The 26,873-nt window shown below is 44.4% G+C and overlaps 2 protein-coding genes across 23 annotated transcripts in view; one reads left to right on the forward strand and one right to left on the reverse strand.

The window, feature by feature from the left end:
- LOC114679329 (uncharacterized) overlaps positions 1 to 26,873 on the forward strand; it is a 168,490-nt gene that overhangs the window by 23,354 nt on the left and 118,263 nt on the right. For 8 of the 22 annotated variants that reach the window (XR_013416615.1, XR_013416596.1, XR_013416600.1 and 5 more), the window contains exons 2-6: positions 14,130 to 14,339; positions 22,538 to 22,571; positions 23,428 to 23,638; positions 24,652 to 24,704; positions 26,148 to 26,284. Coding sequence is in view for 2 of the 22 variants with exons in the window: in XM_078000413.1 (XP_077856539.1) it covers positions 23,613 to 23,638; positions 26,134 to 26,284 (177 nt within the window). In the remaining 20 variants the exon portion in view is untranslated. Of the gene's footprint in view, positions 1 to 14,129; positions 14,340 to 15,898; positions 16,032 to 22,537; positions 22,572 to 23,427; positions 23,639 to 24,651; positions 24,705 to 26,133; positions 26,285 to 26,873 lie in introns of those variants that run through there. The other 14 variants (XR_013416595.1, XM_078000413.1, XM_078000417.1 and 11 more) reach the window with 11 other exon arrangements.
- TNR (tenascin R) overlaps positions 15,813 to 26,873 on the reverse strand; it is a 425,227-nt gene continuing 414,166 nt past the window's right edge. Inside the window, 3 exon segments of the mRNA NM_001261001.1 lie at positions 15,813 to 16,468; positions 17,377 to 17,540; positions 23,125 to 23,286. Of these exon segments, the coding sequence (NP_001247930.1) occupies positions 16,349 to 16,468; positions 17,377 to 17,540; positions 23,125 to 23,286 (446 nt within the window). The 3' untranslated portion in view covers positions 15,813 to 16,348.

The following is a 26,873-nucleotide window of genomic DNA, read 5'->3' on the forward strand; positions in this document are numbered from 1 at the left end:
TTGAATGAATGAATGCGTGCATGCATGAATGAACAAGTGAATGATGCAGTAAACAAAGGCCTTAGGTCAGGAGTACTTAGGTGGCTCAGTGGAGATGCATTGAAGGACATGGTCATCTGTTAGACCCTGCCAGGGCTCTCTTCGGCAGTATGTGCCTTACTATGTGTGAGGAGGTGCTGTCTTGCTTTCAGTGTGTAAATATCGTACCTTGATGGAGAAACTGCAGCAGAGAGGCCCTGGTGCCCCAGCACATCTGTCACAGCCCACACAACACCGCCAGAGTGAAAGCAACAAACTCAACGAACTGCAAACTTGTCTGTACCACCTGGGTGCAAGCAGGAACGGGTGTGAATGTGATAGTTTCTGTTCCTTTTCTTTTTATAGGTCAGGAGCTGGGAGAGGTGAATGATTCTCAAGGTGGCTATGAGCCTTATGTTCTTTTATATTGCCAGGCAGCATCAGCGCTGGGATGCGACAAGCTGTTTCCCCATTTCCAGGCCGCTGGGGTGAGGCTGGGGCCATAGAGAGCCCAGTTCCTAGCTCACGGTCAGTGGGGTGGAGTGGGGGACCTTCTCTGATAGCCCACACTTCTGTCAGTGGGAAGATTTGGATTTGTTGTGAGGGGCAGAAGCAGACATTCCTTCCTATGTGGGGCTATTGTGCAAAGTTTGGGGGCAAAGCTGGGTGGAGAAATGTAGGTATTTAGAATAATGTCTGCCTTTTCAAATGAAAACTCTTTAAACATTTGTTTCATACCTATGTAGAACTGGGGCTGAGACTGTAGTTATAAGGGGGATATGAGGAAGGTGCTGATGGCAGTGCTCTGCCTCTCTGTCCCTTGGTTCCCAGGCAGCCCACTCAACACAACAGAAATCCACAATCCTTAGGAGTCACTCAAAAGCCCCCTCCTAGAAGTTATCATCTATACTATTAAAGCACGCCCTTTGAGAGCTACCTCGAGAACCCAGCAGGCCTCTCAACCAGCGGCGTGGTCTCCTGGCAAGAGTTTTGAAAAATACAAGGGCTCTTAGTCAGGTGCCCTCAACCCACATATCTGAAGGATTGCCATTAACTACCTCTCTGTGATGGCTGCTGAGGGCCTGGGGCAGTACAGGTGGTGGAGGAATGGACTGGAACCTGACTGTCCTTAGAGAGCCTGTGGCTCAGAAACATACTGGGTTGGCTTTGCACACAGCCTAGTCTTCTTCACCATTCTTCCCCTGCAGAGTGGTCATGGGGGTGGCGTCAGATGTGCAGGTTTTGTCCCACTCCTGCGTCCTCTGTTCCCTTCGGCTCCAACCCCACCCTTGTCCCCTTTCTGTTGTCAGGTGTCTATCAGCTGACCTTTGATAGCAGGTTGATGATCTTATTTTGCCCACAGCATTTCTTTGAGGCAATAAGTTGTTTTGGAGAACCAGGTGAGTGAAATTTCAGGCCATAACACTGTTGTGAAGATATTTGAGATTTAAGGCTGGTTTTCAACACCATTTAACTTCTACCAAGTTAACACATTCTCAGTTGTAAGAACATCTGCTGTAAAGCATTTTTCTGCCCATTTTATAGTTTGCCCTTCACAATGGTCTGTGAAGTAGGAAGGACATTATTCTTAATCCCATTTTACAGAGAAGGACACTAAGCTTCTGAGTGACAAAAGGACTTATCCTAGGGCAAACTACCAGTAACAGGCAGAACGAGGTTGACTACTGATATGGTTTGGCTCTGTGTCCCCACCCAGATCTTACCTTGAATTGTAATCCTCATCATTCCCACGTGTCAATGGCAGAACCAGGTGGAGGTAATTGGATCATGGGGGCAGTTTCCCTCTTGCTGTTTTTGTGATAGTGAGTGAGTTCTCACAAGATCGGACGGTTTTATGTCTAGCATTTCCTCTGCTTGCACTCACTCTGTCCTGCTGCCCTGTGAAGAAGGTGCCTGCTTCTCCTTTGCCTTCCATCATGATTGTAAGTTTCCTGAGGCCTCGCTAGCAATGCGGAACTGAGTCAATTTAACCTCTTTCCTTTATAAATTACCCAGTCTCAGGTAGTTCCTCATAGCAGTGTGAGAACAAACTTATACAACTATATAGGTCTTTTGACGTCAGATGCAATGTTCTTTCCTCTGCTCCTCAGATAGTCTTAACATTTGCTCTTCTTGAATATTTTATGGATCTGTCCTAAATTTTACAGTACTAAAAGCTGTTAATTGAGTTTCTTTCATAGACAGAAGATAGGGTTGATTCAATTCAGTTTACATCAATTCTATATTGAGTCCAAACAGAGTTCTGGGCTAAATACTGGAAATAGAAATGGAAAGCCCAGGCTCTTCCCTTAAAGAGGTCACAGATGAGGGGAATTCCCTTCTCATCGGTGCCTTCCCAATCGCTTCTCAATCCTCTCCAGCCCTTTGCGAAGAAAATAAACCCTTTACTCTGCCAAGCTGGAGGTCTTTTCTCCTCAGAGTGTTTTTGTCTTGGAAGAGAAATAAATGGTTCTGCAAATCAGCTAGTGGGTTGCAGCCAGACTAACAGGAGAGACCTGTTTGGGGATGCTTCACTGGCTCTCCTTCTGGAAGAAGACCCTGTGATAAACAAGATCACGATGGAGAGCAGCATACCTCCTTTCGCACCAAGACGTGAACCTCAAATTGTCCTTCTTTGCTGTGAGCTCTGTGCAAGGTTCACCCTTGCAGGAAGGGACCTTATCAGAGTTTCTTGAGAGACTGAACTGATCTGTCTGTCTGGCCGAGAGAAGTAGAGGTGAGGACCGTTGATGTCAGTCACATTCACATGCTGACCCAATCCCAGGTGATCTTCACAACTGACATACCATTACAAAGATCTACTGTGGTGACTACATTTGTTTAAAACAAAACTGGACCAAGTAGCCCAGCAGGCATGGCCAGGACAATTGGAAAGAAAAATCAGCATTGAAACATCTCTAAAAAAGCTAGAAGTGAACATCTGCCCCCACCCTCCCCTGCCCCTGGTCTCTTCCTTTCTGTGTACTGGATTTCTTATTTGGGAGGATGAATTTGGTAAAGGGGCTTAGCTGAGGGTGTTTTCCTCTGTCACAAGCTGAGACTACAGCTGGTTAGCCCTTTGCTTTCTCTAACATCATGGAACGCTCCCTTAGGCATGCGACTTAGATATTCACTTTCTCCTGGGGAGCTTGGGTGGTGATACTGGCCTTCCTTGCTTTGTTGACTGCAATCCTGGACCTGAATATCATTCTTAGGTAGAATTTTGGCACAAAATCTTCTCTTCCTTCTATCTTTAGTGCCTAATTACCCTGTATTTCTTCTTAAGAAACCTTTAGGACATATGAGATTGTGAAGTATTTGGGGATCTTAAACAATCAATACCATTTATTATTGTCCATCAGGTGAAGCAACAGAGCCAAAGGTCTAATTTACAAGTGACTTGTGGTTTGAAATCTAATTGATTCCTGGGGAGCCATGACAAATCGAACCATTGTAAGACAAACTCTCATTTTCTGTAAGTGTCATTTTATCAATTCCACTTGGAATCTAATGTCATACCACAAAAATACCCAGAGTAATCCCAACAAAATGAAACTAAAATAAAACACAGATATAAACTTTTCAAACATTTATAAACTATATAAAGACAAATTCAATAGAAAAGCTATAACAATGTTCCATTTGGGCGATCCTTTTGTCTTTTTGGCTGAAATGAACCGGCCTGAAGCTTTTTGAAATGTTGCTTCCACGAAGCCTGGATTGAAGTTATCTCTTCTTTCTGTGATAAATCTCCCTATAACAGTGTCTCTCAACTGAGGGTGATTTTTTCCCCCCAGAGGACATTTGGCAATGTCGGGAGACATTTTTGGTTGTCACAACATGGTGGGAGGCAGGGGTCCTACTGGAATTTAGTGGGTAACAGCACAGGGCAGGTCCCTACAACAAAGAATTATCTGACCAAAATGTTAATAGTACTGCTATATTGAAACACTGCTTTGTAGCGTGGACATTTCAAACTGAGTTAACATTCAGGTCATTTCGTTGAAAGAAAAAACCAGATTTATGTGAATATGTCTCAAATTCTTTAAATGGTACTGGATGGGGGTTGGGGGAGGATAGGAGGGCAGGCCATTCCACATTGACTTCTTTAATCATCTCTTGCTTTTCCAAGTCAATATGTCAACTGAGTTACCTTTAATTGCAACCCAGGTTGTTATTGGTGCCAATTGTTTCGGTGTAGCTTTGGTTGTAAATACAAACTTTGGTTATTATTTTGTGGTTTTTATTTAGTGGGGACGGGGGGGGGGGAAATGTCATAAACAGCGAGTGGGCTCACAAATCAAGCCAGGTATTACCTGCATGCAGGCATAATATATGCATTCCTCATAGTTTTCATTGTTTATCTTGGATCTTTAAATTTCCTGTGCAGCTAGCATACTGAATTTTCATAATTGCTACTGCATTTCTTACAATGTACACGTATTTGCCAGAAACCTCTGAAGAGCTTATTGTTTGTCATGAAGAGCACAGCTGTGAATGAATGCCTAGCAGTGATCTCTGATGATAACGATTTTTATTTAAAGCATTAGAGGGTATCAGCATCTAAAGGTTGATCCATACCTTGCACTGGCCCCTGGTCCCTGCCCCTGGGGAAGATTCTACAGTAATCAGTTTTTTTTAGAAGGTCCTGTCAACTTTTTGGATTCAAGAGGCTCCTTAATTGCCACTTTTTTTTAAGTGTTAGAAGTGTTTGAAATGTGTCTGAGTTTTAAAAAAATATTGTCAATGTTGAAATGACAACCCTCATCCTAATTAACTGAGTTTTTTCACTGTATATCTCTTTCCATTTTCTCATGAACACATAAACATAAGTTTGGAAAGTTTACTTTAATCTATTTTAAAAACTTTGAAGCAAGGAGCCTTGCGTATGTGTGAAATATCTGAATTAGAGAGTAGGGAGTTTGGTAAAAACTGGTGGAAAAGGAAAGAGTCAAAAAGAGAATGTCTGGCCCACTGACCATGGATTGCTGAACCTCTTTCTAGAGAATGACTTCCCCACCAGCAGGAACGTCCCTGGGAAAGGAACCACATCTGGTTTGTTTACTGCCTTGCAACTGTGTGATGGTTGGTTTTATGTGTCAACTTGACTGCACCACAGGGTGCCTCGGTTAAACATTATTTCTGGGTGTGTCTGCAAAATTGTTTTTGGATGAGGCTGGCATTTGAATTGGGGTACAGAGTAAAGTAGATTGCTCTCCCTAATGTGAGTGGGCATCATCCAATCCGTTGAGGACTTGAATAGAACAAAAAGGCTGAAGATGGAGGAATTTGCCTTTTGTTTTCTTTCTGTCCACCTATTAAGCTGAAACATTGTTCTTCTTTAATGATTTGAGTGGGATTTACAACAGTGGCTTTTCTAATTCTCAGGCCTTTGGAATTGAACTGAATTACATGACCAGGTTTCTTGAGTCTGTGGCTTGCAGACTCAGATTGTGGGACTTCTTGGTGTCCATAATCACATAAGCCATTTCCTCAAAATAAATCTCTCTCTCTCTCTCTGTCTCTCTCTCTCTCTCTAACACACACACACAGACACACACACACATTCTGTAAATCTCCTGTTGGTTCTGTTTCTCTGGAGAATCCTTACTAATACAAACTGGTATTAAAGTTTCAATAAAAGAATTTTTTTAACTGGGAAAAAAGAGAGAGAGACAGAGAGAGACCAAATCTCTTCCGGGAGGAGCAGGGGGTGTGCAGGCCTTTCATCTTTTTATATATCCAGCATCAGTATCGGATCTGGTATATAGTAGGTACTTTTTGAATGTAGGTGATGAGATGAGTGAAGAGGAACAAGAGACTCATTTATGTGTAGCTTTACAAGTCCAACGCATACCCTTTTTATAATTCTTTGAAAGCCCAGGCAATGGGAATATTGTATAAGTCACATGAGTGGAAAGATACAGGCCCAAAGGGCCCTAATTTGTGGTGATGTCTTATTGCTGACTGGCAAAGGGGCCACTGCTAAAGCACACGTCCCCAGGGACACTGGGGGTATTACAGGCAAGAAGATGCTACTGGGTAATTAAACTGATTACTAATGTTCCCAACATTTCTCTTGCTTAATAATCCACTTTTAATATTACCCCCTGGCAGTTCTTCGTTCCCATAACACAACAATAATTAAATCTGTGTTCAGATGGTTGTAAATGTACCCAGAGGTCTTAAGCAATGGGTGAATTATACTCATTTAAGTTAGAACATAATTCAGCAACCTCAGGAATAAATACTAATTACTAAAGTTCCTTTAAGTTTCACTATATCGCATTAGTTTCCATTTTCATTTTCCAGACAACAAAGTACAGGACAAGATTCAAGTGACAGGTTTTTATCTCAATATTACAGCAGTCACTCCTCTAGTCCCATAATCCTGAGCTATAGGTTTCCAGAGTGGCTTATTTAAAACAGGACCAGGAAATGTGACTGTTTTTAAAGGGCCACCATGGTCTGACATTCCAGAAATTGTGTTTTGTTTGTTTGTTTGTTTTGTTTTGTTTTGTTTTTAGGAAATGAGGATTAAAAGAGGAAACGTGGCACAGGGCAAGGGCTAAGAAAGGTGCCTTGCCTGCTGTGTTTGTGAGAGGCCTTCTATGATAGATGGCCGTGTGGCTGGAGTTTTGTCCCTGTTTGACACATGGCCCCAGGGGTGTGAAGAAGCCTGCTGGTGTCTAAAAAAGACTAGGAAGAATGAGCCTTTTAAAAAATTTATTTCCAGGGTTGGGATTCTGTTCCTTCTTTAAAGTACCCATGATTTCTCCCTTTTAACATGCAAGGTGGAGAAAGGTCTCTCCTTTGTGGTCTGGGGTCTTCACAATGCCCGGTCTGTTCCTGGCTCTGTTATTGAACTCCAAGCAAACATGAGTACTAAACCACTCCTGGCCACGTTCCAGCAGGCTATGCTGTTTCATGCCTCCGACCCTGGTTCATGTGGCTTCCACCTCTTTTTTTTCTCCCTTGGATAGTTTCTGTTGTCATACGACCTCCCCTGGACAGGCTCCTAAAATCCCCCTGCCCACTCCAGCATGGGAGAGCAAGTCTAGGTTTGCGGTGCTTACCCGACGCCATTACTCAGTTATCTCTGCACTTCCTGACTTCCTGTGCGCCTGGAACTGACTGGAAGAAGTTCCCCTCACCACTCTCTTTTTCGGGCTGTTCCCTGACTGGGGTCTTACTTAATGTAACCCAGAGGTGAGAGTTGATCTTACATTATGCACTGGGTCCAGGGACAGAAAGGGAAAAGGTTTTTCCAAGTGACCAAGGCTGAGAGGCAGTGGCTAATGGTGCATTAGCTGGAGCTGCTCCCAGGCAGAGCAACAGGACCTGGCAGCGGAGGAGCTGACTGAGTGGAGGGCAGGCTGGCTCAGCATGCCAGACCTGTCAAATGTTCTCCGGCAGTACCCATAGATGGCACTAGAGCCTTGGGGATCAGACCACCCCTGGGCACTTCAGGGTTGAGGGAGCCAGGAGAGGAGGCTGGAAGGAGGTGGGCAGTGAGTCACCGTCTCTGTGGCTGATCAAGGACTCAAAACTATACAAAAGGCCCATCTGGTAATACTAGGGCAGCAGACACCATCACCCATTGGTGACCTTTTCTGATGGTAAAAGCAAAGGGTGAGATGAAATTGGTATTTTTACCTGAAAAGGCTGTTAAAGGTTAAAATGACAAACTAACATTCAGAGGGTTTGGCGGATTTGGTGTTTATGATTTCCCAAAGTGGGTGGAAGGTAGGGAAGAAAGAAAGGAAGAGAGAGAGAAAGATGCAAAGAGAGAGAGAAAGATGCAAAGAGAGGAGAGAAAGACACAAAGAGAGGAGAGAAGCAGGAGAGTAGAAGAGAGGAGAGAAGAAGGAGGGAAGAATGAGGAAGGGGTCAAGACATTCAGGATATAATGAGAGAACAGAAACAGGGTGGACAAGGGGTGTAGATGGGGGAGCAGGGCCATGGGGGAGAACAGTCCACCCAAAGGGTGATGTGGAGAAGACATGTTGGCAGAAGTGGGCCAGAAACATTAAGGAAAGGAAGCCCAGAGAAAAGAAGGCAGGCCCATCCTTAAGACAGGCATGCCCCCCAATGCCCCTAGGACTCAGAAGACACACGTCATTCTTTCAGGATCTTTTATTAACGTATAGAAAATGTGTTTAAAAAAGGAACTATACAGAGGCTAAAAGCAACCAGGACTAAAAATACTAGTTAACAATGGTTAACAAGCAGAGATTCCAGTCTTTGAGCTACAGTGCCATGAAAGGATCAGGGAAGCTGGTTTTCTCCTCTCCCTTTCTCCGTATGTTTTTATTTTTATTTTAGCTCATTAAAGTGTGCATTGTCTGAGGAGTATGTACTCCATTTTCTTCTTTTTTTTCTTCCCTCCAGTCTTTCTTTTAAGTAAGCACTTTTTCAAGCTCATTGTAGCTACAAAGTCAGTAAACTGGTCTTTGTTATTTTTACCTGAAAAGGCCGTTAAAGGTTAAAATGACAAACTCAAATTCAGAGGGATTGGAGGATTTGGTGTTTATGATTTCTCAGAACAACAGTCTAGAGACCACCAGCATGGGTTTCAGCTGCTCGGAGCCCCAGGTAATGACCCCCTCAGTGTCACAGTGACTTGCTTAGGGTACCTGGGCATCCCCATGGGCCTGGGGAGTATTCAAGGTTGGAATAATTAGATGTGTGTGCTTGTGCATGTGCACCTGTGTATGTATGCATGCATGTGTGTGTGTGTGTGTGTGTGTGTGAATGATTGGAAGGAGGAGCCTGTGTGTTAACCAGAATAGATTCACATAGATTCTAAACCTTGAATCTGTGGGACCATGGTGTGAGTCTAGGCCTCCGCAGCTGGTAAAGGAGCACTTAGTTGGCTGACATTTTTGCAGGAATCATAGTGTCCGTTGCATCTAATGCACCGTTGTCACTGCTGCCCAAGCAGCCCCCACACTGGAAGGGAACCAGTGTTCTGGGGTTGTTTCTTGGGGAGATCTATTCCTTTATATATAAACATCATTCAGTTAAAGGGAAGGGGTTTATGTCTGGAGTTTTGGCCTGGCAGCTAAAAATACCACGTTGCCAGGTACTGATTTCCTTCTAAATTCCCCAAAGTAGCAAAGAAAGATGAGATTGTAGCCAACTGTCCTCTGATGCCTTCCCACCCACTGGGGATGTGGGGCAGGTAAGGAGTGGGGAAAAGAAACCAGGGGGATAAGTAAAATGAATGTATCTCCTGCCTTCTAGCTTCATTCCCCAAATATTTCCACTGTCGTACTCCTGCAGGGAACTGTGAAGGTGTTTGTATCCCTGGAAGTCTGGAAGGAGTGGCCTAAATCAGTCTTCAACCTGCTGGTTTTAACCTACAAATTTATAGGATGCCTGCATTTGTACTATCCATACTGGTTTGAATACACTAATAATATAACCCTTTCTTCCCAAATTCTGGAGTGAAATTGATGCTCTGGGAACATGTACCATGTTTATTCTGTGGCTTCTCCTTCCTCAATCCTGGCTACACTGCCTGCTCCAGCCTGAAAAAAATGACTTTGGAATATCCACTCTTCTAATGTTGGGATGTTCCCAAAAGAGTGGGGTGGGGGTATTGGGTTTATATTCTGGTTCTTATCTTCCCTCTCTCATTCTGTTGGGGACCCTCTCCCTCACCTATCAAATTTAAAAAGAAAGAAAAGGAAAGAGATGTCAGGATGTTTCTTATTCCCCATGATGATGAGACTGAGGGTACCCTGGAGTATATGGCAAAAATAATGCAAGGATTTCCTTTTCTTAAAAGTCAGAGGAAGTGGCATCAAAGACCCTTTGTAAGAATATTAGTAAAATCCAAGATGGTGGTCACTTGGCTAAATAAATATAAGGGGAGCAGCCTCATGAAGTGGAAAAATCAAGGGCTTCAAAATTAGACAAAGGTTCAGATTATGGCTCTATTTAGTAGCTGTGTGACTTTGAGCATGTTACTTAACTTTCCTGGCCCTCCATTCCCTCTTCTATAAAATGGTTAAAACTGACTTAAAGTTTATGGTGAGGATTTAGTAAAGTAATATATGTAAAGCCCTTTGCACAGTATCTGGTAAATAGTAGGTATGCAATAAATGCTATTTATCTTAGTCTTCATTTGGGGAGAATCAAATTAAAAAGCCTATACCAGACCTGAACTCAGCTCTGTTACTAATTGCCTGTGTGAATGTGAGCAAATTGCCTAAACTTTCTTGCCCTTGGTTTCCTTGAGAGGAAATAAAATGAGAGGATCAGATTAGATGATCTTGAGTCCTATCCAGCTCTGAAAGTGTATTTCCAACATTTGCCTGTTGGAGGCAGTGTTGAGCATATTAGTGCTCAATGTCAGGATATTAAAGAGCAACACAGGGGCTCCCTGGGGGCTGCTAAACCAGTGATGGGAAGAAAATAATAGTCCATGCATTCTTGTCCATGCGTTCACTTACTGACAATGCATCTGGACTGAAACCCTTTCTTGTGACCTAGATGTTCTAGACCTCTTGGGTGTATGGCTTGCTTCTCAGGGAAGACGTTTGCACCACCTGACCTGAATCCATGGTGCCAATGAGTGAGTGCCAGTACCCAGGAGAGCTGGCCTCATGAGAATAATAGAGTACAATGTTTCTGAACTGGAACGTTAGCATTAGCCCGGCTTCATGGCCCAGACAATAAGGAGCTGTTTTATGAAGTTATCAGAGGGGACCAAGTGTGTCTGAGGAACAAGAGCTGTGTTATTTGGATGCACTGCAAGATCCTTATTAAGCTTGAGGAAGCAGGGAGGATTTCCCGTTTGGAGAAAATGCAACACTGTCCAAAGACCGTGAGGTTTGCCAAGGACATTTGGACAATGAAGTGCTGCAGGTGCAATGAAGTCATGTTTCAGGCAAAGGTTGACCTTAAAAAATTAAACAGAATGCTGGAGATGACAAATCAGGCTTGTGACTACTGGTGATGCAAAAGTGAGATCCAGGCAGAACTGGTTGAGCCAGCAAAAAAAGCCCTTCTGCTTCTCGTTTTCTGTGCAGTGACAGGCCTCGGTGCCTTAGTTTCTCCTCAAGTTAAGTGAGTGAGTGGCAGAAGCTCTGGTGGGAGGTTGGAAGCCAGAATGTGAGAAGTCAATGCTGCTTCCTCTCCCATGGCTGCGCCTGCCTGGTCTCTGCATTTTAGTGTGGTGCCATCTGTAGAAGACTTGTTTTGAATCTCCAGTGATCCATCAGCTTCTTCTTAATTTTATATTTTTCTTCTTCCCACCTGTTTCTCAAAGCTTGACGAATGTAGAACTGGCATAAACAAATCCAGAGTGGATACAATTAGAAAGAACCAGAGACATTTTTTCAAACTGGACCTGAGTCTACACCAATACATCATCTTAAAGCATATAGGAGTTACTTTCCCTGCTTGTTTTTGAAAGTTTTCATTTCATCTGTGAGTTCTCATCTGGACTGGTAGTGTCCAAATGCTCCAGTATTGTTGAAGAAAGCTTTATCACATATGTGTAGGATTGGGTTATGGAAGAAGCAAAGGTTTGAGGAGGCATTCAGCTAAACATCTTCAGGACTGTGATCAAAGGACTCTGTGATACAACCAGAGAGAGGCTACAGGCACAAACCCAGAGGCCAGCCTATAACTCAGCTTTCTTTAGAGGATAGACCTTCTCTGTCATGGTAACCTGGGTGAAAGCAGACCATCGGCGAAGTGAGGCAGAGCTGAGTATGCAGCTCCTGGCATCTGGGTGGGAGGCAGACTCCCAGACTTCATACATCTGCCCCACTCCTCTGAGGTCCTGAGACTCCTCCTGCAGCCGTGGCAAGTTTGAAGCAAGTGAAAACAAATTATCCCAACTTCTTTGGGATTATTGAAACTGAACTGAATTTGGAATCTTTCAGAGGTTTCCTAATAAAAATTTAAGAGTGGACAGTGAGATGCAAGTAAGGTGGAAAGTGTCCCCCAACCCCACGCCCTACCTCCTTGGAAGAAAAGACATAGAACTAAGAAATTAGATTAAATAGCATTCTGGTGATAGAAAGCAAGCAGTAGAAAACCATATATCCTGGGTATGTGGCCCCGCCTTTCCTGAAATTCTGGGTGGAGGTTACGAAAAAGAAAAAGAAAAAATGTTTTCATGTCCCAAGAGTATTTGCAAATCCAGGTCACCAGCTCGTCTATTTCAACACCCATAGCTTGGTGTATCCAGTGTTCTTGCACATTCCATCTTTTCTCCAGAGGAAAGGACAAAGAGGAACTCACAAACTCTTTCCCAACTGATGCTTTTACAAGAGCTCTTTGAAAAGATTCCACAATGACCTTTTGTCCCTTAATCTACAGCTCTGCTCTGGGACTGGATTTGAAAAGTAAAAATGTGATTAGGATTGTTTGGTTTGGCACCGAGCTCATTGGCAACCATGGTTCTTTAGGTCTGGCTTTGAAATATCAGGGTGCTGGTTGGTTCTCAGGTGGAAGGAAGTGGGGCGTTAGGAGTCTTACCACTTGATGAGTAGTAGAGGGGTAAGTTGGTAGGTGAGGGACAGGTGGATTCAAACATTTGTAGATGTTTACTTGGCATTTCCTTGCTGCCATATGCTGTTGTTGTTCTTTTACAAATCAATCCCCCATACAAATCAGCTGGCCACTTTTCCTGGGTCCTGGTTCTGCTTTCCTGAAAAACTGGAGACCTTTCTCAACCCCACTGACGTTTCACACAGGGTTTCAGGAGGTGACTGCCACCTTGTGGCCACACTTAGTAAGTCCCCGTCCACCAGTTCACTCTGGTCTCAAGGTCAGCAGTTTTCCATAGACTTGTCGTTCTTGCCACCTCTTCTACACCTGACCCCTTCACCTTGTAGAAATAACTCTGGTGAATGTGTGTTTGATATGTTGGAAACTATCTTTTTATGGTGGAGAAATGCATAAAAGGGAAACTGCCTGGACCTTGGGTCTAGACAGTGAATCTGTTGCAGTCATTGGTGGTGGTTTTGGTTTTGGGTTTAAGTACGTATCCTGATGTGTCTGCAGTCAAACAGCCTCTGAGAAGAGTCTACCTCGATTCCTTCTGAGTCCCTTGAGGGAAACTGGTGTGCTTAGGGTGGGTGCTTTGTGAGTATTGCTTACTGGATTTACCTTTGGGAAAAGCAGTTGTGCTTGGAGGAGCAGGATAAGCAGGAATCAGTAAGGAAAGTTAAGAGCATTGAGTCAAGTTGACCATAGACCTTGGGAAGAGAGTGGGGCACAGTGTCTTTTAAACATGGTGAAAACTCATGAGAAAATCACTCTACTTAATAAAAGGAATCTATAAATCCTTTTATAGAGGGTTGAATAAGCTGATCTTTGAATCTCTTTCTTGCTGCAAAATAAAGCTATGCAATGCCGCTGGTACTATTTGTAAAAATGTTCCATAATGTAGAATGGTTTCAATAAAAGGAAGATTTTGGTTTCCACTGATGTTTCTTGACTTTCACCTGAATTGACAACACATAATCTTTTTCCATTTCAACTTCCTTGATGAAGTGGGCTGTGCTGTCACCACCCAGGTACCTGGGCTCTGTTTTTATGGACAAAAAGAGTTCAGTCTCTTACTCGGCATGATCTTTTCTGCAGTATTTGTGTGTGTGTGTGTGTGTGTGTGTGTGTGTTTGTATGTTTTACTTATGACTTTTGAATCAATCTCTCTCTTTTCTTTCTCTCCCTTCCTTTTCTTTCCCTCCCTGCCTTCCTGCCTTCCTGCCTTCCTTTCTTCCTTCCTCATGAAACAGGGATTCTAGTGAATTTTCATTACCTAATTGTGCTCTCTCACCATGCCAATTTCTACTCAGGTTTTCAGATCACAGATTAGCATCATTGACTGTCAAAACTGAAAGGGAAATTAGAATTCATTCTAGTCTAATCTGTCATCTGACAGATGAAGAAGCTGCGGCCCAGAGAGGTGAAACAACCCAGCTGATGTCATGTGGCTAAGATGACAGCTGTTGGCCTGTACCTTGGCCCTCAAGTTTCCCATTCAATGTGCTTCCTACTATTCATCGTTGCCCTATCTCTAGGTAAGTCTTATGTAATTTACATGTTTGTTGAAAGGATCTGTTTCTGTTTTTTCCTCCTCCCAGTTTGTTGAAGCCCATGGTGAACTGAGAAATGGAAGTGGCGCCTAGGGTTTTCAGGGTATGCCTGTCACATCCACACCACAGCAGTGGACAAAGCCTAGGAGCCTGTGGCAAGGAAAGTGCCTTCAGTCAACGGCGGCTGACCACATCCCCATGAGGTCCGAGGCATGATGGTCGGCCCAAGGGACTGCTCATCCTGGCTCTCAAAACTTGGTAAGAGTGAGAATGTTTCCATTAGAAAATTGCCAACACTCAGGCTCATCCAGTAACTGGTTGGCAAAGGTACACACTGCCCTGGTCAGACAAACATAGGCACTACAGAAAATGGTGCTGGGCCCTGAGAAATGGGAGAGGAAAGGGAGAAGACAGCTCAGGAAACTGGGCATGGATTTGGGCAGATGTTGCAGGGATGGCTGCTGATATTTGATTTGGAGGAGAAATTGAAAGGTCATGGCTTCTAGAGCCTCTAGCTCTCTTGGCCTTAAGAATCAAATCGTGCTAGTGAAGACAGCGCATCTCATAAAATGGGAAGTAGGCCCACAGTTATCACCTATTCACCTTTGAATTTCTGGATGTATTTTCCTTTGGCTGTTGTCATTTTCCCTTCCCAAGGCAGAATAATAAAAGAAGATGGAAAGGCTTCTCATGATCTCAACTTATTAAGGAGGTCTTTCCTGTTTCCTACAGGACCAAAAAAGAAAAAAAAAAAATTCAACCTCTTTCCAGGATTATCAGTCAGGGGATAGCTCTCTGGGCATATACCTTCTTCTTCTGACTCTTATTAAACCACCTACACTAAGGATGGCTTGGGTGAAGACAGATATGAGGCCTTCGGTTTGCAATTCATGAAAAAACATCTGTGACAAATAGGACCAGAAATGGAGAAAACAGGGCTAGGGAATATCTGTGTTTCCCATGGAAACTATAATCTCTACGGCAGTGCCCTGATTTTGACTTCTTCAGTCCTTTCCTCAATGCCTGATCCAAAAGTGCTAAAAACTACAACCATCTCCCCCTCCTACCTTTGCAGAAAGTGACTGTCTGTCTGACCTGAGGGTGGGGGCAGTGGCTGATGACTCACAGGCACATTGCCACTGTGCCACCCAGGGCCAGGAGCAGGCAATGCCTTGGGAACCAGATTCCAAAATTCTGGTTGGGTTTGTGAGGCTCTGGGGTCTAAGATAGGATGGAATTAGGCAAAAGGCTCCGTCAGGGCCAGAAAAGGGCCACTGTTCTTGAAAGGTAACAGGACATGTGGCTGGTATAGTAGGAGTGTCAGAAGATGAGAATCTTTGGCCCATTATAAAGGACTTGGGGCCAGGTGCAGTGGCTGTAGCTTGTAATCCCAGCATTTTGGGAGGCAGAGGTGGGAGGATTGTTCGAGGCCAGGAGTTTGTGACCAGCCTGGGCAACATAGCAAGACCCCATCCCTACAAAAAATAAAAGAAAAATCAGCCAGGTATGGTGGCTCATGCCTGTAGTCCCAGGTACTCAAGAGGCTGAGGTGAGAGGATCATTTAAGCTCAGGAAGTTGAGGCTGTAGTGAGCTGAGATTGCACCACTGCACTCCAGCCTGAGCAAGAGTGAGATACTGTTAAGAGAGAAAGAAGAAGGGAGGGAGGGAGGGAGGGAAGGAAGGAAGGAGGGAAGGAGGGAAGGAAGGAAGGAAGGAAGGAAGGAAGGAAGGAAGGAAGGAAGGAAGGAAGAAAGAAAGAAAGGGAAAAGAACCTGGGTTGCTGGGATGGGGTACAGTTGATCTGTTTCCTCTTAAGGGGAATTGTTGGCAAACCTCTCTTGCTGAGGCTCTTTCTTGTGGGCCAATGTGAGAACGTGGCCATGTCAGGCTGTGACAAAATCACAAATACCTGGAAGGTGGAGGACATCTCAGAAGAAGGATAGAAAAAGGTATGTGCCTGTCACCATAACAATCTGCACTTTGAATTGGCCCTTTAAGAAAACTTCCTACATCTCCTCCTTGGTGGGAAAGGAGGTGAAGGTTGAGGAGGACTGGGTAGGAGGGAGAATGGAGACTGAGGGTCAGGCTCCAGGGCAGCAGAAACCAAGAGCAGATGGTAGCCAAAGGATTCCTGCCACAACCCTGCTTCCTTCACATACTCTTAATATGTGGCAAAACACATTGCTATTACCCTCCCCCCTTGTTTCATATTATAAAATACAAACAAATGACAGAGAAGATTGGTTGGCTCGCAGCCACCCACTGCTCAGAACTGTAAGGACTGCCGTTTTCTTCCTGCCATGAGACGGTGACTGTAGGGGCGCATCTTCATTTCCACAAAGGGGATGGAGAACTCATGTCCTTTCCAATGGTACCAGTTGATGCCCTGGGTGTGAGAAAGAAAAGCATGTTAGGTCATCCCCCACCATGGAACACCCCACTTCATAAAAAGGATAATTATGGAAACAGGGAATCCACAATGTGGGGTTAGCTATTTTCAGCTAACATGAAGCTTCGAGGCCGAGTTCCCAATAAAGTGAAAGGGGCAGAGTCTCTTTCCAGCTTTCTCCTTAAATGTGCTGCTGGCGTGGGTCTTTCCAGGGAGCATGTTGCAGGTCATTCCTTATTGCCAGCTTTGTTTTTGGCTTCCAGGAGTGGCATGCACCAGTAGATGGTTGTGAAATCCCAACAGGGTGGAAGCATTTGGAAGAGAATAACTGTGTTTGACTGCTCACTCCTAATGGGAGACTTAGGCGGTTTCTACCTAGGGTGACAAACCCTTTTGGTTTGCCCAGAACTGAGGGGTTTCCCTGATGTGGGCTGTTTCAGTGTTAACACTTAGAAAGTCTAGTTGGTCCTGCTGGTCTCCCTGTCACCCAGCCCAGTCTATAAATTTGTGGTCTCTGATAGGGAAAGATTGTCCAGTTCAGACTGGTATTTTCAATCTCTATCTTCCTGGGACTGTTTTTAGGGTAAAGTTGAGCCTGTGAAGCTGTCCTCAGAACTGATAAGCTTTCTTCATGGGGTCATCTGGATAAGGGAATGAAAGGGAACTTGACTGGGTATCAAGGGCTTCTCTGGGTGAGTTCTGGTTCCTGGGTCCTTTCCTTTCCTTCCTCTGGCTTCTACTCTGTCCTGATCTTATCCTATTGTCTGCATTACTTTTCTCAAGACTCCAAATATTTCTTTTTAAAGGGAAATGAAGGACTCGCGTGTGCCTTTAAAACATAAAGCTAAGGGAGCATGGGTTCCACAGCTTGGGCTTATTCACAGCAGAGGTGGAGCATCACTTACCTGACTGTGTCTGGACTCCCCGTACTTCCCATTGAGGTTGGTCCGGTGGCAGTTCTTATACCACCACGCTCCCTTGTATGACATGGCACAGTTGGTCACTGCAACATCATTGTCTCTATCCTCTGTAGAGAAAGGGCGTCCTTGATGATAGCTGAGGGAGTCCCCTGCAAAAAAGATACATTCATGAGACTCTCCCATTTGTCACTGCTTTATCAGGATTTTCTGGACATTTGACCCACTTCCAGCAAACCTGGCTTCCACTTATGGAGCCTTCTACTTACCTTTTCATTTCCACCCAGTTTTTCAGCATGGCTCTACCGAACTCTTAATTCACCTTACCCCCAGGGCCAACCACTTCCATGCTACAATCTCCAACCAACTTCCTAATCCCTTTGACCACTTTTGCTGAGAACTTTCGCCACTTAGCCCCATCTCATTGCCCACCCCGCCCCCAACCCTCAGCTGTTTCCTCCAGGCCTGCACTGGGACATGGGCCACTCATGGTTCCTCCTGTCTTCAGAGGAGATGGCGATGAACCAGGCAGACTTGGGCCATTCTGGGTCACCACCATGCAGCTTCAGCCCACCTTCTCCCTGCCTCACCAGGCCTGTTCAGATGACACCCAAGAACCCACATTCTGAACTTGAGGCCACATGGGAAGAGGGACATCAGCAAATTAGAGTTCCCATTCATAAGAAATAGGATGATGAAAAAACCATAACCATGTCAAAGGAGAAGTGCTTGGGACATCTGGGCTGTATCTTGGGGAAGAGCGGACTTGAAGAGGGACACATAGCCTGTGATCACCGTCACCAAATATTTGATGGGCTATTGAGAAAAAAATTAAATAAATTCTGTGGGGAAGTATGAGGATTAGTAGGTGGTGACAACATTTTTGCAGCCAACAGACACATGAAAAAATGCTCATCACTGGGCATCAGAGAAATGCAAATCAAAACCACAATGAGATACCATCTCACACCAGTTAGAATGGCGATCATTAAAAAGTCAGTAAACAACAGGTGCTGGAGAGGATGTGGAGAAATAGGAATACTTTTACACTGTTGGTGGAACTGTAAACTAGTGCAACCATTGTGGAAGACAGTGTGGTGATTCCTCAAGGATCTAGAAATAGAAATACCATTTGACCCAGCCATCCCATTACTGGGTATATACCCAAAGGATTGTAAATCATGATGCTATAAAGACACATGGACACGTGTATTTATTGCGGCACTATTCACAATAGCAAAAACTTGGAACCAACCCAAATGTCCAGCAGTGATAGACTGAATTAAGAAAATGTGGCACATATACACCATGGAATACTATGCAGCCATAAAAAAGGATGAGTTCATGTCCTTTGTAGGGACACGGATGAAGCTGGAAACCATCATTCTGAGCAAACTATTGCAAGGAGAGAAAAACAAACACCACATGTTCTCACTCACAGGTGGGAACTGAACAATGAGAACACTTGGACACAGGGTGGGGGACATCACACAATGGGGCCTGTCATGGGGTGGGGGGAGCGGGGAGGGATAGCATTAGGAGATACAACTAATGTAAATGACGAGTTAATGGGTGCAGCACACCAACATGGCACATGTATACATATGTAACAAACCTGCACGTTGTGTACATGTACCCTAGAACTTAAAGTATAATAATAAAAAAAGAGGCATATTTAGGCTAAATATACAAGGAGAAATTCCCTAAATATTAGAGGTGTTCACAAGTGGAATAGACTGCTTAAAGAGGTGGTGAGATTTCTATTCTGAGGGGCAAACAGAGGCTGCGTATTCTCTTTTGGGGATATTGTGCAGGGGGCTCAGGTAAATTGTGTATTTAAGATGAGGGATCAGACTGTAATTAAATTTTAATAATTGATAAGACTTTTAGCAGGATCAGGATTTGTGGCTAGGGATGTTGTGGAGGGGCTCATGCTATGTATTGAATGAAAGAAGTCTTGGGTGCTTTTGAGCTTGCTTTAAGCGAGGAGAGACCTATTCTGATTCTGTGGCTTCTGAGTCTAGGCTCACAGTGGCCACTCAATGCCTCCAATGCTTCCCGCCACAACTTAACTCTCAAGAGGTTGATCTTTATTTTATAGGGAAAGCTGATACCCTCACTGGGGAGGCCCTAACTCAACATGTCATGATCTTTATCCCGTCTTCTTTGTCTTCCCCTTCCAGTCTCCAGGGACTCAGATTTTATGCCCATCTAGAGTTAACCCCACCATCTACAACTCCCTCTTTCCCATCTCTTCCAGATCCTGGAAAAGTTAAAACATATTGCTTACTTTTTCCTTTTTCTTTTATTTATTTTTATTTTCATTTATTTATTTTTTTGTGTTTGAGATAGAGTCTTGCTCTGTCACCCAGGTTGGAGTGCAGTGGCACAATCTTGGCTCACTGCAATCTCTGCCTCCCAGGTTCAAGAGATTCTCCTGCCTCAGCCTCTTGAGTAGCTGGGATTACAGGTGTACGCCACTACACCTAGCTAATTTTTGTATTTTTAGTAGAGACGGGGTTTCACCATGTTGGCCAGGATGGTCTCGATCTCTTGACCTCATGATCTGCCCACTTCGGCCTCCCAAAGTGCTAGGATTACAGGCGTGAGCCCGGCCCTTTTTCTTCTATCTTTTTTTTTTTTAATTTTCACCTCCTCTCACCCTAAGTCACATTCGTATCTTTTGTCTTAAAAATTATTAGATTAATCTTACTTCTTAATGATTATTTCTTTCACCATCAGTTCCTTGATTATGCGGTCTCCACTCACATCCTATCTTCTCACTCCCTGCCTCTCCCTCTGTCATCTAGAATTTGTCCTCATTATTCCCCTGGAGCAGTTCTCTCCAGTTTCCACTCTGAGGTTACCTTCCACTGTGGCAGACATGCTCCCAATGTTGGTCTTTACATCCTCCCAAAGCCTGGCTCCCCTTCCCATTTCTGCCTCATATAGCCACCTTATATGTTTAACACATTAAGTCCTGGTTTCTCTCTCTCAAACCACTGTTCAGATTTATAATACCTTTTTCTTAATTCGCAACGTTAGTCAAGACTCCTACTGTCTCCCATTAGGACCAATGCAGCAGCCGCTAGCCGCTCTATGTTCTTCGCTTGGACTTACTTTATCCTGTTCGTGGCTGTCACAGGGATCTTCCTAAACCCCGCTTCTATTTTTCTTCTTGGGACCTACAATGGCCCTCCACTGCTACCATGTGAAGACTGAATTCCTCTGCTCCTTGATTTTCCAGCTTCTGTATCTGGTTCTACCTGCCTCACCAATCTTCTCTATTCCTCCTGAATTTACACTTTGCCCTGCTCTGCCAGTCCCTTCACAGCCTCCCCTCCTCCACAGCATCTGCTCCTTCTGTAACTTCCAGGGTTTGTTTTCCTTACTATGGGAATCACAGTTGAATGCAGCTGCCTTTATGATGCCACCCTCCACCACCCAGACTCCCCTTCCACGAACACCCCTTAAACTAGAAATGAGAGGCCAGGCATGGTGGCTCATGCCTATAATCCCAGCACTTTGGGAGGCCGAGGTGGGTGGATCACCTCAGGACAGGAGTTCGAGACCAGCCTGGCCAGCATGGCAAAACCCCATCTCTACTAAAAACACAAAAATTAGCTGGGCGTGGTGGTGTGTGCCTGTAATCCCAGCTACTCGGGAGGCTGAAGCAGGAGAATTGCTTGAACCTGGGAGGCGGAGGTTGCAGTGAGCCAAGATCAAGCCACCGCACACCAGCCTGGGTGAAAGAGTGAGACTCTGTCTCAAAAACACAAAAACAGAAACAAAAAAAGCTAGAACTGAGTACCACTGATTGTGTGATGAGTTATTTCCTGTTTCTTTTTTAAAACTAGACATTTAGTTTTTGTAAAGGCCATGTTTTATGCTTCTATTGAGTCCCCACAACTTGCACAATAAACTTTTAGGAGCTGCTCAACAACCTCTGATTGATAACTTAGTTTGGAATTTTCAGTTCTGATCCAAGCAGCGTCCTAGAAACTTGAATGTTTGCAGCCTTGGGAAATGAGGAACAGGAGAAAAGGCTGAACTTGGATCAGAGGCCCTGGAGATGGGTTGATTCAGAAGGCCAGCAAAAATGAGAAACTACTAAAGATAAGGTACAGGAGAATTGGGCGTTATTAAATGCCAGAAGAGAGGGGATGGGCTCTTCCTCCCCAGAAACCTGATCTAGAAAGAACAACCATTGTGTGATGTTGCCTAGAGAGGATGGCAGCCTAACAAAGCCCAACTTTTCAACTTTTGAAGAAGATGAACTGAATATTCGAGGTGAGAGATAAGACCCTAATTAGCTGATGATGAACAGCCACACTGTTGGCAGGATCTCCCCCTGAGACATGAGAGTAGCATGCAGTCCACCTGTTCTGGCCTCCATAGGCCCCGAAACAAGACAGAGCTGGAACAGAGGGAGCAAGGGCCAGGCCCAAGAAAGGCAAATGAAAGCACAGGGGGATGAAGAGGAGGGAGGGAGGGGGTGCTGTAGGGAAGTTGGAAGGCTGGCTTCTTTTCCTATAGGAGAAATCAGAATGGCTTTTCTACAGGCACAATTCTAATCTTAGAAGTGAATAGCATCAGGTGATTTTTTAAATGATTTAGTCTGGCATCTTGTTTAATATGCTCCGTTTCAATGGCTGTTTTATGCCCAAAGTGTGTCAAATTGGGCCTTTTGTTGGGGGCACTTCAGGCTGATGTCATTGCTGTTGGAAATGATCTCAGATGTGAGCATGAGAAAGGAAAGCATGTCTTCTCTTTGGAGTATCTGGCTAAAAAGAGAAATACTTGAACAGATTCAGTAACTGGAAGGACAACACCCTAATTCTCTTCTTAATTTCAAGAGTCATAAAAATGTTGCTAAAATTACACACCAGCATTTAACCCTAAAATTCGTGTTAATGAAAGGGCCAATAATTCCAAGTATCAAACATTAGAATATTTGGAAAATCAGGTTTTATGAAATGTGTTATAATAGAACACAGGAAACAGATTGGCAAAGCCCAAGAAGCAGACTGGATGTTATATTCTGAAAAAACTACTAATGCAACCAAGCTTGATGAGATGGTTGTTCTGCTTGGTAGAAATAATGTAAAAATCTACACAGAAAACCTGACCATCTATGTGATTCTTGCAGAGGAATGAAAAGGAACATGGCCAATGAGGAACAGGTAAGTGGCATCATTTGCTCCTTGACCAGGTGTTAGCATGACTGCTGATGGCCAGGGTGGGGTGTTGGGGGCATCTCAGAGAGGGGCGACATCTGTATGATTTGCACTAATTCAAAGATAGTTTTCCTGGATGTCATTGCATGGGAGATTTCTACCCAGTGGATGATTCTGCTCTCACTGCGTAAGAGCCCATAGTGACTAATCTAAACAAGCAAAACAATCCTTCTTCGTCTTCACACTGCATCTTTTTTAAACTTTAAAAGCACTTTCACTCTACTGGTCTCATTTTTTTCTGACTACTCAGGGCAGGCATCCTTATTACAATTTTCCAGATGGTGAAACTGAAGTCCTGCAAAGTTGCTTTTAGGTGAGTGGTCAGGGAGAGCCGGGACCACTGCCAGTGGTTCCGAGTGGCATGGCCCTTCTCCCTGGCCAGCAGTGAATGCAGGAACTCTGTGGGTGCTGCTGCTTCCTGAGGCAGCTTAGGCCTAGAATCTGGGGGCTCTTGTCCCATGCCCACTGCCCGTGGGGTCTGCTCAGGAGCCATAGGTACCCGCAGTGCCGTTGTAGCTTCCTATGCGGAGTTTGTACAGGTTTCTGTTGTCCTCGACAGAGAACCTGTCGTAGGAGGCGAAGGCGGCCTCCTGGCCATCACGCATATCCACGCGCAGCTCATAGCGGCCCTGGGATGTGATCCTGTGTATGTTGTCCAGCCCTGTGGAGAAGAGCAGAAAATGCACTGAGACTGGCCCCCAGCAGCTTTGGAAAATGGGAGGGAAATGCGTCTGTGGCCTCAAAACATGTTACAGGGAAGAGGAGGGGACTCCAGATTGCTTTTGCTCTTGGTGCTTCACAGGTTGCTATCAAGTGGACCCTGCCAGACTCTGAATTTCTTCCTGCAAAGAGGACAGTCCAGGTCTGCTGATGGCTTTCCAAAACAGGAAACTCAGGGGTTCTAATATCTCCTTTTGACACAGTAACTGACAAGCCCTGAGCCTCAGGATTCCTGGCCCCATCCCCTCTCACCTCCTCTGCCAAACCATGGTACTAGAAGAAAATTACAAGAGGTATTACATGGGTGTGAGTCCTTGGGCATGAGTGATCAAAAGCGTGAGGTGAAAACATTGATTAGAGGAGTTCAGAGCATCTAGAACATCTTAACATCTCCTGGTAGCATGCAGGAAGGGCTCTGTCGATCTTTCCTCACACTGCTTCTCCTGCCCCCAGCCTAGGCTTCCTGGGGCTCCATAGCCAGGTCATAGAATATTATTCTCTGCCTCCCTTTCTCTCTAATCTGCCTGCTACATTTGCACTGCTACCTTTCCACTGGCCTTTTCAGCCAGTTACCCTCATTCATCTGCTTCCTCCTTTGCCTCTAAGCTTCCCAGGCCTTGGTCTAATAGATTCTTGTAAGGCGCAAACCTTTGTAAGTCCCCGAGTTAGGCAGAGTCCAGATCCCCCTTCGTGATATGGTGATATATATTTTCTTTCTTTTCTTTCCTTTTTTTTTTTCTTTTTTCTTTTGAGACAGAATCTCATTCTGTTGCCAGGCTGGAGTGCAGTGACACAATCTTGGCTCACTGCAAGCTCCACCTCCCAGGTTCACACCATTCTCCTGCCTCAACCTCCCAAGTAGCTGGAACTACAGGTGCCCACCACCACGCCCGGCTCATTTTTTGTATTTTTAGTAAAGACGAGGTTTCACTGTGTTAGCCAGGATGGTCTTGATCTCCTGACCTCATGATCCGCCCACCTCGGCCTCTCAAAGTGCTGGGATTACAGGCGTGAGCCACTGCACCTGGCCAATATTTTCTTATTTACATTTTCTTGCTTGCTTGTCATGATTAGCCATGCCCTGGGACTCTCCAATTTTGATCTACCTGCCCAAACTTTGAACCATTCATCTTGTGTTGCTTGTAATTTCTCTGAGTCCTAAGTTTTATCTGCTTACTGAACTAGAGTCCCCTTGCTTTGCTGTGATATCTGATATCTATTTGAGTATGCCATGATTTAGAATCAAACAATTGCAGAGACTGAAGGGAATTTAGTGGTTACTCAGGCCAGTCTCTTTGTTTTGCAGAAGAAGAAGCTGAAGTCCAAGAGCGGTGAAATGATTGGCTGAAGGCCATCCAGGTCTTTTGGCTTTCCTGTCCCATTTGAGACTTAGAGCTTTCCTTGATTATAAGTCAAGGGCTGTTTGACTGCTGTTTGCTGTTGGCTGAGTTGCTAAGCCACAACTTACCCTAGACGTGTGCTTGTGCAGATGTAGTAGATGCTGATGGTGCCTTGCTGTGATGCCTTTAATTGGCAGATAGATCCATCCCCCAAGCTGCTACAAGTGTTGGCTGTTAGCAACTTGCAGCTGCCTTCTTCTTGGAAAATTGCCCTTGACCAAATGGGAGTCATTTCATCCTGGAAGCTAAGCTGTTTTCCCCATGCCATGGAGCAGACCTCCATCAATGACTGATGTGGAGGGGTACAAAAGCTTGGCCTCCTTGCCTAAGTGGTGACCAGCTCTGAGGAGCAATTCATGCTCCCAAGCTTCCCTAGGGATCACACTGAAGGGAGTCTCCAGCCAAAACCACATTTTTGTAGTTTTCTTTGCCCTATTTTGGTTCCCCCATTTCCTTCTCCCTGGTGAACTCCCCCAGTAAGTCACTTGAACAAGAATTCCTGTTTCGATCTCTGTTTCTAGAGAACCCCATATAGGACATAAACTATGGGTCATAGTGTTATCCCCAACCTGAGTATTGCTCCCAAACTACACCGCACCAGGCCTAGCCTCTTCAAGAGCCCTCCCTGTCTCCCTCTTACCTACATCATCAAGTGAAGACTTCTGTTTCCGATTTTTAAGTTCCCTACTTGCCTCTATTCAACCCACTCACCTCATTGTTTTCTTTCCCTCACTTGCACCTTTCCTCTCAGTGGATGGGTTTCCTCCCTGGCCTCGGTTTGCAGTTATCAGAAGAATTCCTGCCTTCCCTCCTTTTCATCATTTTCCTCCCTTCATTCTTCTGACTGACTCATTCCTCAGTGCCTTCTCTAGGAAGCTGGTCTCTTCCTTCTTTGAATATCTGTGGCCTTCTTTTCAGTGGTTCATAGGTTAGGACAGTGTTTCCCAGTGTGGATGGCATCTCTGATGACATGAGATATATAAGGCACTAAGTAGCCTTCAATAATAAGAAGAAAGGTATTTCCAGATTTAATCTCAGTCTTTTGTAATAGATCAAGGAGATACCTTAACCCTGATCCTAACCTTCACTCACAATCTCAGTTTGGTTCTAGTATTTTAGTGGTTTGTTTAGCATGAAAAGCATGAAACACTTCCTAATCTCCATTTTTAACACCATCACCACTGCCAGCAACAACAGGCTTGGAGTACCTGTATTTAACTGTCACTTAATACTATTAATATAGTTTTCTTTTAATTGCATTTATTTTTGAGGCTTTTTTATTTATGACACATGATAACTAGCTTTCTATTTTTGGCAATGCTATAACATTTCTTTTAAAAATATATTTAATTAAAGAGTAATCTATAGAAATTTTAAGTGCATGATAGTTTATGTATTTCAGAAAATATGACACAAATTGTGAAAGTGGTATACAGCTGCTCAGCTTTGGGAAACGTGAGTCCTGTCCTGTCTGCTTATGGATGTATTGATTCATGGGTATTACACTTGTCTCCTAAGTTGCTTGCTGATGCTTTGAAGGTAAGAATATTTTTCAATTTGTTTGACTTTTATGTCAATGTTTTTGTGTGGCATTTACCTTATGTTTTTATTGTCTGTATCAGCAAACACAAATCTGTGGATTTAAAATGCATTCAATTAATTCTGATCATTGATTGATTTATTGATTATCTACATTTTAGGTACCTACTGTCTCCCAGGCACTGTCATAGGTATATAGGCAATAGAGTTAGAAGATAAATAAGAGGTGGTCCCAGCCCTCAATGAAGCGCACATAGCAGAGACAGATGGGAAGTAAAATGGACACTATGATCTGTGCCAGACAAGAAGGAGTGGCCACTTCTCCCACAGGCAATGGGGAAGAAAACTGGTGAGGACTGGCTCTCTGGAGGAGAAGGTGCTTAGCTGTGTCTCTGAATATACACAGATGGCACTCACCACACAAGGCATGTGGGGAAAGGAGGACTGTTGGCTAGGAGTGCTCCTGGCAGAGGAAGCATCGGTAGTTGTGCATATGTGGAGTTTGGTGTTGGAGAGGAGTGAGGGGAAGAGCAGGTGAGGTACTTAGGGTGTAGAGGAGGCTTCAGAGGCAGGTGAGAGAGGGCCTGTA

The sequence above is a fragment of the Macaca mulatta genome, chromosome 1 (assembly GCF_049350105.2).
Source record: "Macaca mulatta isolate MMU2019108-1 chromosome 1, T2T-MMU8v2.0, whole genome shotgun sequence".
Taxonomy (NCBI): domain Eukaryota; kingdom Metazoa; phylum Chordata; class Mammalia; order Primates; family Cercopithecidae; genus Macaca; species Macaca mulatta.